Below are 14,250 nucleotides of genomic sequence, written 5' to 3' on the forward strand. Positions count from 1 at the left end.
CAGAGAGTGAGGTAGACCTGGGGAGGGTTTGGGGGCGTCATGGATCTTCCTGGCTGAGTTTGAACTAAGACAGAAAAAGAGACACAATTGCAAAGCATACTTGACTAATTCTCATAGAATGGCGAGAACTGACAGACATTTAAGGGACATTTTATAAGCCAGTGTTGATGGGGTGGCAGACACCAAGGAGGGCCAACATGGGCAAGACAGATGCTATCCTTTCTCTCATGGAACGCCTTACTTGCTGGGTTTAAAACAACTAAACGTGGGGCTGGAGAAATGGCTCAGAGGTTAAGAGTACTGGCTGCTCTTCCAGAGGTCCTGAGTTTGAATCCCAGCAAACACACAGTGGCTCCCATCTATAACGGGATCTGATGTCCTCTTCTGGTGTGTCTGCAAACAGCGACACTGTATTCAGATATATAAAATAAATAAGTAAACCTTAAAAAACTATTAATACCCAAGCATACGCGTTGCTAGGAGCGAAGGAAGAGAGTAGTGGGCCAGCTGGGCAGTGGGCATGCTCCACTTCACCAGGGAGGGCCTAGCAAGAAAGGCAAAACTGAACAGGATTACCTAAAATGCCAGGCTTTAGGGAGAGTCCATACTTTTCTTTTTTTAAAAAAGATTTATTTATTATTATATGTAAGTACACTGTAGCTGTTTTTTTTTTAATCCTGTCTGCTTTCTTTTCTTTTTTTTTTTTTAAAGATTTATTTATTTATTATTATATGTTAGTACACTGTAGCTGTCTTCAGACACACCAGAAGAGGGCGTCAGGTCTCATTACTGATGGTTGTGAGCCACCATGTGGTTGCTGGGATTTGAACTCTGGACCTTCAGAAGAGCAGTAGGGTGCTCTTACCCACTGAGCCACCTCACCAGCCCCTGTAGCTGTTTTCAAACACACCAGAAGAGGGTGTCAGATCTCATTGCAGATGGTTGTGAGCCACCATGTGGTTGCTGGGATTTGAACTCAGGACCTTTGAGAGAACAGTTAGTGCTCTTAACCGCTGAGCCATCTCTCCCGAACCCATACTTTTCTAAGTGCACACCTTTATAAAATAAGTATGTCCCTTTAGGCTAGAAAGATGGCTCAGTGGTTAAGAGCTCTGGCTGCTTTCCCAGAGGACCTAGGTTCAATTCCCAGCACCTACATGGTTGGCTCAGAACTGTCTGTTACTCCAGTTCTCAGAGATCCAACATCCTCACACAGGCATACATGCAGGCATAGTAATAATAATAATAATAATAATAAAAAAGTGTGTGTCTTCAATTTATTATACAAATCATGCTTTATAAAACAAAGTTACATGTGGTAGGCCATGCAGTACTTGGGAAATAAGAGGCTGGAGAGCACAAATTTGAGGCTAGCTTAGGCTACATAACAAGACTCAAGGTTGTTTAGGTCCAGGACAATAGCAGCAGTTTCTACACCTACATACTGGATGTCTTGTCTTGACCATGGCCAAAAGCAAGAAATGTATTCTAGGCAAAAGAAATAGCTAGCGAGACAGGCTGAAAGAAGCACTCCCAAGTATTTGAGGTAAGAGAAAAATTGGATGAATGGGAGTAAGGAGAAAAATCAGTGTGGCATCCATGAGGTAAGAAATCCTGGGCAGTGGCTGCAGGTCTTACAGATGGCCGTAAGCGGCAGCTTAAACTCTTTTTTTGTTTGTTTGTTTTTTTTTGTTTTTTTTTTTTTNTTTTTNGAGACAGGGTTTCTCTGTATAGCCCTGGCTGTCCTGGAACTCACTCTGTAGACCAAGCTGGCCTCGAACTCAGAAATCCGCCTGCCTCTGCCTCCTGAGTGCTGGAATTAAAGGTGTGCGCCACCACGCCCAGCTGCGGCTTAAACTCTTATGTGCAGAGTGCAGTACGTAGTAAGTTAAAGTTTGAAGTCATTCCCCTATACTCGTGTGTGTGTGTGTGTGTGTGTGTGTGTGTGTGTGTGTGTGTGTGGTTTGCCTTTTTGAAGCAGGGTCTCCTGTATCCAGGCTGGACTAGAATGTGACTCTGAACTATTGATCTTTATTTGGGGGTGTGGGTGGGTGGAGACCAGGGTGTTTTGAAACAGGGTCTCTTTCCATAGCTCTGGCTGTCCTAAAACTCACTCTGTAGATTAGGCTGGCCTGGAACTCACAGAGGTCTGCCTTCCTCTGCCTGGGATTAAATGCACGGACCACCATGCTCAGCACATCTGCATACTTTTAAGACGAGGATTTCTATTTCCTACCCTAGTCTCTGCTGAGCTACAGGTTCCTTTTATTTATTTATTTATTTATTTATTTATTTATTTATTTATTTATTTATTTTTACCTTATTATCATTGTATGTGTGTGGGTAGTGTGGAGAGAGAGGGACAGATTTTGGGAGCTGGCTCTCTCCTTCAAGCACGGGCTCTAGGAATAAAAAGTCCTCCTGTTTCCACAGCAAGTACTCTTAACTGCTGAGCCATCCCACCAGCTCCGAGCTGCAGGTTCCTACGCTGACAGCATTGGTTTGGTTTGCATCTTAGCTACTTTTCTGTGCCTGTGGTATGACACCATGGCTAAGGCAATTCATAGAAGAAGGTGTATGTGGGGCTTGTAGTTTCAGAGGCCCAGTCCATGACCATCATAGCGGAGAGCATGGCAGCAGGCAGGCAGGCAAAAGTGGTACTGGGGCAGTAACTGAGAGCTTACATCTCCATCTACAAGTACTAAGCAGAGAGCTAACTGGAAGTGATGTGGACTTTTGAAACCTCAAAGCTTCCCTGCACTGAAACTCCACCTCCAACAAGACCACACTTCCTAATTCACCCTAAACGAACAGCTCCACCCACTGAAGAACAAGTGTTCAAACATCTGAGTCAATGCGAGCTTCTAATTGAAATCGTCATTGTTCGTGTGAAGTGGGCTCATGCAGCCCATGGTGGGCCTCACATTTGCTGTGTATCCATGGATGACCTTGAACTCTTGATCCTCTGCCTACATCTTCCAAGTGCCGAGATTATAGGCCTGGTTTATGGAAATGTCTCAGGCCCACTCTGAGCAAGGGTGTGCATTAGTGAGAGAATGCCAGGCATGACAGCAAGGCATAGGCATCCAGGGCTAACATACGGAGTCTATGGGTGGGAGCCAGAAGAAGGGATCTGTGGGCCAGAGCTTTCAGTGGGGCCCAGGGCATTTCGATATCTGTTAGTTTCCCATAAAGGACTGGACTGCATAATTTGAAGGGAGCACAAAGCCCAGGTAAGGAAGGCAAGGATTTGGTTCACCAGGCTTCAAACAACAATGAAGCTGTCAAATGCTTCACAGCCTTCACGGGGCTCTGTCTAAAACAGGATTGGGTTGAGAGTGACCTACTACGTAGATCAAGAGGATGATAAAACTTGGACAGGGCTGGGCAGTGGTGGCACAGCCTTTAATCCCAGCACTTGGGAGGCAGAGGCAGGCAGATTTCTGAATGCGAGGCCAGCCTGGTCTACAGAGTGAGTTCCAGGACAGCCAGGGCTACACAAAGAAACCCTTTCTCAAAACAAAACAAAAAACAAAAAACTTGGCCAAAGGGGCTGGGACACAGCACAGGCACACATGTGCTTGTGCCCCAGCTCGGGAACACACACACACACACTGGGAGAGGGAGCTTTCAAAATAATATTGATAGGAAGAATCCATTTGGGTCAATTTTTAAACATTGTGTCAGGGGCAGGTTTTTCTTTTGTTTTCTTTTGTTTGTTAAATTTTATTTATATGAGTACATTGTAGCTGTCTTCTGACTAGAAGACAGAAGAGGGTATGGGATCCCATCACAGGTGTTTGAGAGCTACCATGTGGTGGCTGGGAACTGAACTGGGGACCTCCGAAAGAGCCATCTCTCTAGCCCTTGTTTGATTTTCTAGACAGGGTTTCTCTGTGTAGCCTTGGTTGTCCTACAAGTCCATCTGTAGATCAGGCTGGCTTCGAACTCAGAGATGTGCCTGGCTCTGCCTCCCAAGCACGGAGATTAAAGGTGTGCACCTCTACACCTTGCTTCTTTTTTCAAACACTAGCCCACACTGTGTATGTAGCCTGGCTGACTAGAACTCACTATGTAGACCAGGCCGGCCTTGTCTCTGCTTCCTGAGTGCTGGGATGAAAGGTATGAGCCATTATGCCAGGCTGTAGTTAGGTTTGTTATTAGTGGAATGAACAACATAGCAGGGCAAAGTGGTGCAAGCCTTTAATCTCAGCACACCAGAGGTAAAGACAGGTATATCTCTGTGAGTTGGAGGCTAACCTGGGCTACATAATGAATTCCAGGATAGTCAAAGCCACATAATAAGATCTGTCTTAAACAAAAGACTAGAACATTCTCCTCTATCATCTCCTAGAGTTCAAAATCTTCCAAGATGTTCAAATTCCAGGAGCAAGAGAGATGGCCTAGGGGATCAAAGCCCTGACTGCTCTTCCAGCGGACCTGGGTTTGATTCCTAGAACCCATATGGCAGCTCCCAGCTCTCTGAAAGTCCAGTTCCGGGGGACGTGACGACACCTTCTTCTGAGCACTGCATGCACCTGTTATGGAGATATACACTCGGGCACGATGCCTATAGACATAGTAAAATTAAGAATGCAGACCTCAGCAGTGGAAACATGGCCCTTGTTGGTAAGACCACCCGTTGCTCTGTGCTCAACCTTACACTGAAGTGGGCTTGTTTGGCATTTGGGGACTGGTAAAGCTTCCTTCTGCTCATTTGCTGGGTTTTCAGCACTAGTAAGAAGTCCCCCCGCCCCAAAGGAACGGGATCTTAGAGGTGAAAGGTCAACAGAGAGACCAAGATATATGAAGCCAGGGATTGCACGGGCAGGCAGTAAATGACATAGTACAGCAAGGCAAGGGGGAGGAGGGGTCTGTGCTGTGCAGAAGGGTCTCAGAGGCCTAGCATGACTCAACTTGCAATTTTCTCCTTACATCCTATCTCTGGGGCATAATGAAGTCATGTTCCCTCAGATACACATCAACACTGCCTCACTGCCCTGGTCTCTGGTGCAATCCACCACACTAGGACCAGATTTCTGTAAGAACCTCTCCCTTACCTTGTCCTGCCTATAGCCTCCTGGGTTCTTCTGACACAGTAGTTCTCAGTTTAGGCTGTACAATAAAAACTAGAATTCTCAGAATCCCTAGTCTGCACCCCAAGCACTAATATATAATTGATAGGAAGTTAAGACCCAAGCACAAGTGGTGGGCTGGTTTCGGCTTTGTTTCTTTAATATCTCCCCTAGTGACCCAGGTCACTCCCAAGCTGACCTGGAACTCGCGATCCACCACACCTGTCCAGATACTACGCTATCTTCTTTTGAAGAAAGGAGTCTTTTGAGAGAGTCTCCCTATTGTAGCCCTGACTTGGTCTGGAACTATGTAGAACAGACTGGCCTCATACTTGTGACTCTCCTCCTGCCTCTCCTTTCCCAAACGCTGGGATTACATGTTTTGCCTCCATACTGGGGAATGGAGGGCCTGTTCTGTTCAAGTGTCTTTCCCTGAGCCTTACCTCATGCACATTCATTACTGATACCTTTTGAAAGTCTGTCACGCGTGTAATGGGCGTGCCTGAACTGAGAGGTGACTGAGTGGGTCAACGCTGTGACAGGGAGAGAACACAGCGAGGTCGCCCTGAGAACACCGAGCCAAGTCTGGGAGGCAAGGAATGAGTGTGAATGGTGTTCCGCTGCGTCAGCGAGGCCCGACCCGCCCTTGGGAGGAGGATCCCGGGGACCGGAGCAGCCACGCGGTGGGGAGGCAGAGCAGCAACCCCCGGAAAAGGCGAGGGTCTTGCTGCTGGGGACAAGGCCGCAATCACCCTCCAACAGCCCAGGTCTCCACGCCTCTGCAGTCGGAGCGGAAGGGGCGGAACCACGGTGAACAAAGCGCACAAGGTCCAAGGTCCGCGGCCCCGGGGGAGGAGAAGCGCCTGCTTTCTGCGCAGTCGCCCCGCCCGGACTGGGGGGCGGGACTTAGGCGACCCGGGGGTGGGGTCAGATCTGGGCCCGCCTCCACCAGCGCCTGTGAGCCCCGGAGTGCGTGGCCCCCCGGCTTATTCTGGGGGCTTCAGGTGAGCCGGACCATAGAGGGGTTAAGGAGATTTTCCTCGGGGTCAGGTCATCTGTCTGACCTCAGGACCACCTGCCCTGCCGTCTGCCAACAGCCATCTCCACAGAAAAATGGGAGAACAAAGGGAGGGGGCGGTCCTGGGGCCCCTAAGAAAATTCAGGGTCCTAGGTACCCCGCCCCGCCCGCTGACACTTTCGGTTTCTCCCCGAGTCATAGGTGCCGTCCTAGAGACCCTGGGCCCGTACTGGGCGCAGCTGCCTCTTCGCCTCTGCCTGTCCGTCTTTGTTTCTGTGTCTGTCTAGCTGTTCCCGAGCTTGTCCCACTCCAGAACTAAGCCTCCCCTACGCCAAAAGCCCAAGACTCCCCTCCTGATTCCCATGGCAGGTACGTTGGCGCTAGGTTGGGGTCTCCATTATTCCCCCCTGCCCCCACGAAATTGGGTGCCGGGTGTCGAACACATTCTCAGGAATGTGCTCAGACTGGCTGCGTGGGGCCCTCCCTTCCTCCTGGGGAGCCACCGCCCTGCCCCCCGCCCCATCATTCTCTGCCTCTTCTTACGTTTTCCGCGGGTGCTCCTGGTCCTTGGGCTAAGAAAGAAGAAGAGGCCACACAGATAACTTTCTAATCTACCCCTGCTCCCCCCTACAGGCTACTTGCCTCCCAAAGGCTATGCCCCTTCGCCCCCTCCACCCTACCCCGTGCCATCTGGGTATCCAGAGCCGGTGGCTCTGCATCCTGGACCGGGACAAGCTCCAGTGCCCACCCAGGTGCCTGCCCCTGCTCCCGGCTTCGCTCTCTTCCCCTCGCCAGGCCCGGTGGCTCCAGGGCCTCCTGCTCCTTTCGTGCCATTGCCAGGGGTGCCTCCTGGCCTCGAATTCCTAGTGCAGGTGAGTGGGAGAGAGGATGGTTGGGAGGAGAACTGAAGTTCGAGGTGATGGATAAGGTCAACGGTGCTCTTAACTCTTTACAGATTGATCAAATCTTGATTCATCAGAAGGCTGAACGAGTGGAAAGTGAGTAGGAGATGGATGGAACAAGTTGGGCTTCATGATCTTTGTGGCAGTGGTTAGCTTCTGGGCAGGTGGCCCTCGAGCCTCAGCGTGTTGCCCTTCACAGCGTTCCTAGGCTGGGAGACCTGTAATAGGTATGAACTTCGCTCCGGAACCGGACAGCAACTGGGTCAGGCAGCTGAAGAGAGCAACTGTTGTGCCCGCCTGTGCTGTGGTGCCCGGCGTCCATTTCGAATCCGCCTAGCGGACCCTGGGGACCGCGAGGTGCTCCGCCTCCTCCGCCCACTTCATTGTGGCTGCAGCTGCTGCCCCTGTGGTCTTCAGGAGGTGGGCATGGCAGGTTTTGGGGTGGTTGGTGGGCAGTGTGTGGTAAGCAGCACAGAAAGAGTTGTGGCTTTAATAGGAGTGGGGGCGGTTTAGTTGAGGGTCTGAACAGTCAGAAGACAGCTGGCACCAGTGAAGAGCGCTGGCCAAGGTGTCCTGGCTTGACAGTAATCCTCTCTGCTTCCCTTTCCAGATGGAAGTCCAGGCTCCACCTGGCACCACCATTGGCCATGTGCTACAGACCTGGCATCCCTTCCTTCCTAAGTTTTCCATCCTGGATGCTGATCGCCAACCTGTTCTACGAGTTGTAGGGCCTTGCTGGACTTGTGGCTGTGGTACAGACACCAACTTTGAGGTATTATGAATTAGGGGGGCGGTAATTTCTAGGCTCTTCACAAACCAAGATTGGGGCCAATGAGCTGGCTCAAAGGGTAAAGATACTTGCCACCAAGTTTGACAACCTGGGCCCTAGCCATGAGTCCCACATTGTAGAAGGCAGTACCTGCAAACTGTCCTCCCCACACACATGCCATGGTGCACACAATCAATCAACCAATCAATCATTCAATCAATCAATGTAATTAGAAAAACAAAAAGAAAGCCGGGCGTGGTGGCGCACGCCTTTAATCCCAGCACTCGGGAGGCAGAGGCAGGCGGATTTCTGAGTTCAAGGCCAGCCTGGTCTACAAAGTGAGTGCCAGGACAGCCAGGGCTACACAGAGAAACCCTGTCTCGAAAAACAAACAAACAAACAAAAAAAAACAAAAAAAAAAGAAAAACAAAAAGAAAAGGCAGTAGCTGCCGTGCTAACGGATGGCTTAAGGTCAAGACCTGTCTGAAACCAAAAAGTGTCTTCTTCAGTCCAAGACTGTGTGTTTCCTACAGCCCTGCAGGGGCTTAGAGGAGCATCTGAGGCCAGCCTGCATCTAAAGTGGAGGACTGTTATCTCCCAGTATTCCACTGCATACATTTGCCATGGGCTGGACCCAGGTAGCCCCTGTGCTTATCTGTAAGCATAGACCCTTTAATAATTTAACCCTTGGTTTGGCCTGGAAACCTAGAAGTCCAAATGACCCATCTAACCAGAAGTCCAGGTGTGTCCTTCTCACAGAGACTTCCTCTCACCAACCCAGAACCAGAGGAACCCAGGTGGTGAGAATTCCAGAGTGAGGCTTGGGAGACTCTCTGGCTCCTCGCACTGCTCGGACTCTTGAGTTCTTTAAGGGATGATTCCCCATTCTGATGAGGGAGAAACAACAGGTTCCATCCAGTAGAGGTGCTTCAGCTAAGGTTGCCTTTTAAAGTGAGTCACCTTAGTAGTCAGAGGCAGTTTTTGTGGCCGAGAACCGGTTGGAGAGGAGATAATTGTGTGATCTCCAATGGGAATGTGTGTGCTATGGGGTTCTCAGGGAGTCAGTGTCCCTTTCACACAATCCTGAATGGTCCATGCGTGAGGCACACTCTCAGGACTGCAGAGTTGGCAGCAGTAGACATTGCTGAGCCCGGGACTAGGCTGCAGGAAGTTCCCTGCAGCTGCAGGACGAGGCAGGAAGAGGATGAACAGGAGGTAGAAGGAAATTACTTCAGTTCTAGTCACTGGACCAGGAAGTCACTGAGATACCACTTAGTTTCACATGCCTTGTTATTGCGGAGCTCCAAGAGGCCAGCGAGAACCACAGTCCTCAGAGGCTACCCGTTGGCCCGTCAGCTAGGATTAGGTAGCCTCTAGAGGAGGCTCATCCACAGTGCTGGAAAGGATTCTCCCCAGTCCTTTGCAGTGAAGAATCACACTTTTGGGAGGATTTGTGACACCTCCCTTTGCCTTCCCAGCTAGGCTCCTCTGTCTTAGGCATACGCTTTGCATAGGACACCAACCATGGGTGTCAGGAATACTGATGAGCAAAGCAAGCTTAGCAACTCATTTATCACTAATATGCAGTTACGTTATGCATGGTCTTTGGAAGGCGGCAGACCCGAATCTAAATCCTAATCCTCACTGTATACTTATGTAGCCTAGGGTATCTCAGTTTCCCTTCTGCTGTCATATAGAAACCCAACGCTATTGCGAAGAGATCCTGAGCAGTCTACACAACTCATGCATGTACCTATAGAGTGGAACAGGAGGCAAGTGAGACTGACAGCATCTTCCCCAGTCAGGTCCTTCTTCCCTCCCACCAGGTGAAGACTAAGGATGAATCGCGAAGTGTGGGCCGCATCAGCAAGCAGTGGGGAGGGCTGCTCCGAGAAGCCCTCACAGACGCCGATGACTTTGGCCTCCAATTCCCAGTCGATCTAGATGTGAAAGTGAAGGCCGTACTGCTGGGAGCCACGTTCCTCATCGTGAGTCAGCTTCCCCTGCCCTTCCCTTTCTGTTATTAGATGCTCTGTTCAGTTCCTGGACCCTTACTAGGTCAGGGACACATATGGTGGGTTGCAGGTCCAGAGCTAAGTTAAGAGCTGATCATCACAGACCCAGCCAGATCTCCCATTGACGGTGACCTTTCCTTAGGATTATATGTTCTTCGAGAAGAGAGGAGGCGCAGGACCCTCTGCCATCACCAGTTAGAAGCCACCTCAGGATGAGGAGACCCATCTCCTTGACCAGAATTTAAGATGGTCAGCTGCCCTGGACATTCCCTCCTGAAGCAACCCTTTCCTTGGCATACACTGCAGCGAACCGACGAGGGTGGCAGAGTGGTTGGGAGCCATTGTGTCCCATCCCTTCCCTCCTTCTCCTGTGGCCCTGCAGAGGCGCATGTATGAGACCCGTTCCTTCTTCTGTTCACCATCTCCTGGCAGTGCCTGTGCACACATTAGCTTTTAAACTTCCCTGCACACTCCTTCCAGCCTTCCTCTGGGGCCTCTGCAAAGGCAGGGGCATCTGGAATCCTGGACTCAAGTTTTACCCCAGGGCTTGTGGGTAAAAGGCAAGCAGTACCAAAGATGGCAGACACCACCCTTCCCTTATGGCACTTTAGCCAATTAGTTTAGCTTCCGATTGTGGCACTCTGAGGGGATCCTTGCCTCCTCACTAATAGCTGTAGCGGTTGGGCCCCTGGGCCCTGCGGGTGCTTTCTGCAGCTTCCTGTGCCTTATTTAACCGTTAACCCCTTCCTTACCCTACTGTAGGAAGGAGGCTGTGTCTTTGTATGTTGTACTCATATAAACTTTGAAACTTTTTAAACAGTAGAAGCCGGATGTGATGGGAGAGGGTAAATACCAGACAACACAAAGGGAGTGGCGTCTGCTGGCTAGCGTCAGTCAGCCTGTATAATCTATACTATTTGGATTAAAGGGAAAAAAAGTCCTTGAGTCCAAAAAGTTAGTTTTCATCACCCATAGTGATTCTGGACCAAACCAGAGCAGCCCCCAAGTCAATATCTAAGTTGGGTGCCCCATAGAGTTTAGGGAAGTAGCTAATGACAGTTCTGACGGTTGGTCCGTGATCCGGTATGGCTACTTGATCCTTGTCTGTAGTGAGTAGAGGCCTCCTCCAAAGCTTTTTCTTTCAAGTCCTGTTCAATTGGGAATATAATAGGCAGAGTGGACTTGATCCGTCTTGGTCCCTTCAGAGGCCAAGAAGCAGGGCCCGGAGGAAGCACTAGCCAGTACCTGAGTGCCCTATACACTTCCTGTCACTCCTCACAGCAGGTACATCTCCCTCAGCGTGCCTCCGACAAGAGCTCATGTTCTGATTAGTCCGTAAGGCCAAGCCCTAGGTGGACCAGGTATCCCATGCTGGTGTCCATCCCTGAGGATACAGAGTTCAGGACCGGGCTAGGATGTAGCGACTGGCTGCTGACAGGTCCCACTGGTGATGCTCCAGGATGCGACGACAGTCTGCTCTGGACCGGTTACTGAGGTGGAAGAGCTGGTCTACCTGTGTGAGCAGGAAGTAGGGCAGCTGACCACTAGTGGGCCAAGCAGGTGACTGGGGAACCTGCAGAAGGGGTTAGCGTTACCTTGAGGTTCCGGATAGCAGAAGCCACATCTCCCCCAGTGGTTCTGAGTGCCACTTGGCACTCCTGGTAGGTGACACCATGCACACTCAGCTCTACCTGCGGAGGACAAATCTTTGTTTAGCCCTTGTGCCAACCTACAGGCCCTTTGAACATCGAGTCATTTCAATGAGCCCTCACCTCTACAATCTTCCTCTGCCACTCGGGGTCTGACAAGGGACCTCCAGAGGGGACAGTGGCTTTGCTGGCTCCAGGTGCTCCAGTGCGGTGATTATGTGAGGATTCTCTTTTGGGCCGGGCTTTGTGGGGCTGGGTGTGCTGAGAAGAGTTGCAGATAATAGGTGGGCGTGGAGGCAGGTCTGGTGGGCGTGGAGGTAGGTCTGGGAGTCTTTGCGGCATAGCTCTTGGAAGCCGAAGTTCTGGAGGACTTGAACCACCTCCTGTGGGTCTAGGGCCCAGGGACAGAACTGATTCCAGACTCTTGGAAATGCCTTCAGAGTTGAGAAAGAAATGATATAGGAGGAGGCCCACCCTCCTGCTCTCTTGACTATCTGCACTGAGCTGTGTGATTTTGCAAGGATATTTAGGTAAGCTGGCTGGCCTTGTCCTCATCTGTCTGTATGTTAGGTGGTATGCAAACAGAATCAAGACAGCTAGAGGCTCAAAGAACAGTGTGAGGGCCAAAGCCAGGAGATGCTGCCCAGTGGAAAACCAGGAGCACCTCTAATCTTAAGATCTCAAAGTGTGCCAGGAGGAGATAGCGCATGCCTTTAATCCCATCACTTGGGCAGGCAGAAGCAGGCAGATCTCTGAGTTCAAGTCCACCCTGGACGACAAGAATGGGTTTAGGACAACCAGGGCTACCCAGAGAAAACCATGTCTCAAAAAGCCAAAACAAATAACCTGTCCAAGGATTACCGTCTTTGGAGGAAGGAAATCATATACGCAAAGGTACGGATTCAGAGTTGGGACGGGGAATTGGAAAGTTGTTCCTGAGACCCTGGGTACCACCACACCCACCTCGCATCCTCTGCAGGGGCATCTTCGTTCTGTGGCTCCGTGCTGGGGGTAGGTCTTGTAACGTTGCCTTCTCCCTGTCCCTGTGAGAGAGTGATCTCGTTCATTTTTCACTATTCATCCACATCATGGCCTCCTTCCAAAAAAATGCGTCCCACACATGACCCACAAGGGAAGCTCCAGATGGGGGCCGGTCCCTTCTCACTCCTCCATCTTGTTTCCCAAGTTTCCTCCCAGGGAAGTTGTGCTATTTGGCCAGCAGTCCCGTCCCCCCTCCAACCCAACTCTGTACCCCCACCCTTTCATGGCCTTACCCATCTGTGCCCCCTCTGCATTTCTCTCCATGGGCAGGGGAAGCTCTGTGGGCTGGATGGGTGACTGGTGAACCCCCCAAGTCTGCTAGTGTCACTGCGGAAGCTGGAAAGTTGCCCACTTTGAGGGTCCGGCCATTCTGGCCTTTCCAGGTTGCAGTGTCCGGGCTGTGGGAAGAGGAGCTGGTGAAGGAAATGGGGTCAGGGAGAATGGCAGCTGCTCTCGGGCCACATCTGCCTGGAGGAAGGGAAGCCTTTTTCTCTCCAACACAAAAAGGGCACTGTGGGCCAGGCAGGGCTCCAGCAGAGAGGGTGGGGCTGCACCGGGGTGCAGGGCGCAGTGGGAAAAGGAAAAGACCCACAAGACCAACATTCAAGGAGCTGGAGAAAAACAAAGGGGCCCGGGAGTCAAGAAGACTGGGAGGACACCTCCCCAGGGGATGCTTAGGGGGACATAAGGTTGTCACCTGCCCTCAATGATAGTGATGGGGTCACCGGGTTCCATCCGCAAAGCACCTGGCTCTGTGACCTCCCTCACACAGCGTCCTTCGGAAAGCCAAGCCTGTGGAGACAGAGGAAAGGCTGGCTGGGCCTAAGTCATAAGGGCAATGAGAAAAGACCTTCCTCTGTAGCAAACAAATAAACACCACGCATTCCCTCCCTTCCCGCTGCAACCCAGAGTGGGGCGGGGTTGCTGACCTGGACCCCATGTCATGCTGGACATGGGATGCAAGAAACCACAAAGGAAATGAATTGTCTCTGTTCAAGGGGACCCAGTGAGAAGCAACCTGTTCACTGTGTTCCACAGCAAGCCCACCAGGTCTGCCTCCCGCACACCTCAGGGGCAGGCAGGCCCAAGTCCAGATCGACTCAGATCGGGAGCTCTTTCTCTCGCTCCTGCCTCCCAGCCACTGTCTGTATCATCTGCCTTACTGTTCTCAAACCCAGCTAGATGGAAACAACTACTCTGAGCCATAGCCTTCCGCGGCTCTCAAGAGCCCTGGGAGTGAAGACCAAAGTGCTCTAACGGTAGAGGGGCTGATTCAGGGCCCGGCTCTGAAGTCACGTGGGTGGTGAAGTCACGTGGGTGGTGCTCCTCTCTGCACCTCCACTTACTGGGTGACTTCGATAAGTCACTGACCTATCAGCGGCTGAAGTGCCCCATCTGTTAAATAGAGATTAAGAGTAATTACCTCCTGGAGCTGTTAAACAAGGACAAAATGAGTGACCGGGGATACCTGTAAGGCTCTTCACAGTCTATCACACTGGTCAAGTGTTCTAAGCTCTCCCTGACGAAGCTCTGTTCCCAACTGCAGCTATGTGGCTTCCCTTTCCCCTCCCACGCTAAACCTCTTTTCTTTCTTTTTTTTATTTTTTATTTTATTTTTATTTATTTTATTTTTTTTAAGATTTATTTATTTATTTATTATATGTAAGTACACTGTAGCTGTCTTCAGACACTCCAGAAGAAGGAGTCAGATCTCGTTACGGATGGTTGTGAGCCACCATGTGGTTGCTGGGATTTGAACTCCAGACCTTCAATAGAGCAGT

The 14,250-nt window shown here is 50.8% G+C and overlaps 2 protein-coding genes across 4 annotated transcripts in view; one reads left to right on the plus strand and one right to left on the minus strand.

Moving 5' to 3' along the window:
* The first annotated feature begins 5,631 nt into the window (after positions 1–5,631).
* On the plus strand, positions 5,632–10,601 carry Plscr3 (phospholipid scramblase 3). 3 transcript variants are annotated; one of them, XM_021175840.2, is made up of 8 exons: positions 5,632–6,079; positions 6,381–6,462; positions 6,727–6,965; positions 7,049–7,091; positions 7,195–7,415; positions 7,606–7,767; positions 9,591–9,752; positions 9,922–10,601. In XM_021175840.2, the coding sequence occupies exons 1-8, from the start codon at positions 5,675–5,677 to the stop codon at positions 9,976–9,978; spliced, it is 1,371 nt and encodes a 456-aa protein (XP_021031499.1). In that variant the 5' UTR covers positions 5,632–5,674; the 3' UTR covers positions 9,979–10,601. The 3 variants fall into 3 exon arrangements, with proteins under 3 accessions (XP_021031499.1, XP_021031500.1, XP_021031501.1); XM_021175841.2 differs by having other exon boundaries at positions 5,992–6,079; positions 6,295–6,462; XM_021175842.1 differs by having other exon boundaries at positions 6,033–6,079; positions 6,289–6,462.
* Positions 10,595–14,250, minus strand: part of Tnk1 (tyrosine kinase non receptor 1) — an 8,361-nt gene continuing 4,705 nt past the window's right edge. Inside the window, exons 9-14 of the mRNA XM_021175838.2 lie at positions 13,167–13,261; positions 12,703–12,867; positions 12,392–12,471; positions 11,552–11,862; positions 11,375–11,470; positions 10,595–11,292 (exon numbers count right to left, since the gene is read on the minus strand). Of these exons, the coding sequence (XP_021031497.1) occupies positions 11,179–11,292; positions 11,375–11,470; positions 11,552–11,862; positions 12,392–12,471; positions 12,703–12,867; positions 13,167–13,261 (861 nt within the window). The 3' untranslated portion in view covers positions 10,595–11,178. The remainder of the gene's footprint in view (positions 11,293–11,374; positions 11,471–11,551; positions 11,863–12,391; positions 12,472–12,702; positions 12,868–13,166; positions 13,262–14,250) is intronic.

This window comes from Mus caroli, chromosome 11, assembly GCF_900094665.2.
Source record: "Mus caroli chromosome 11, CAROLI_EIJ_v1.1, whole genome shotgun sequence".
NCBI lineage: Eukaryota > Metazoa > Chordata > Mammalia > Rodentia > Muridae > Mus > Mus caroli.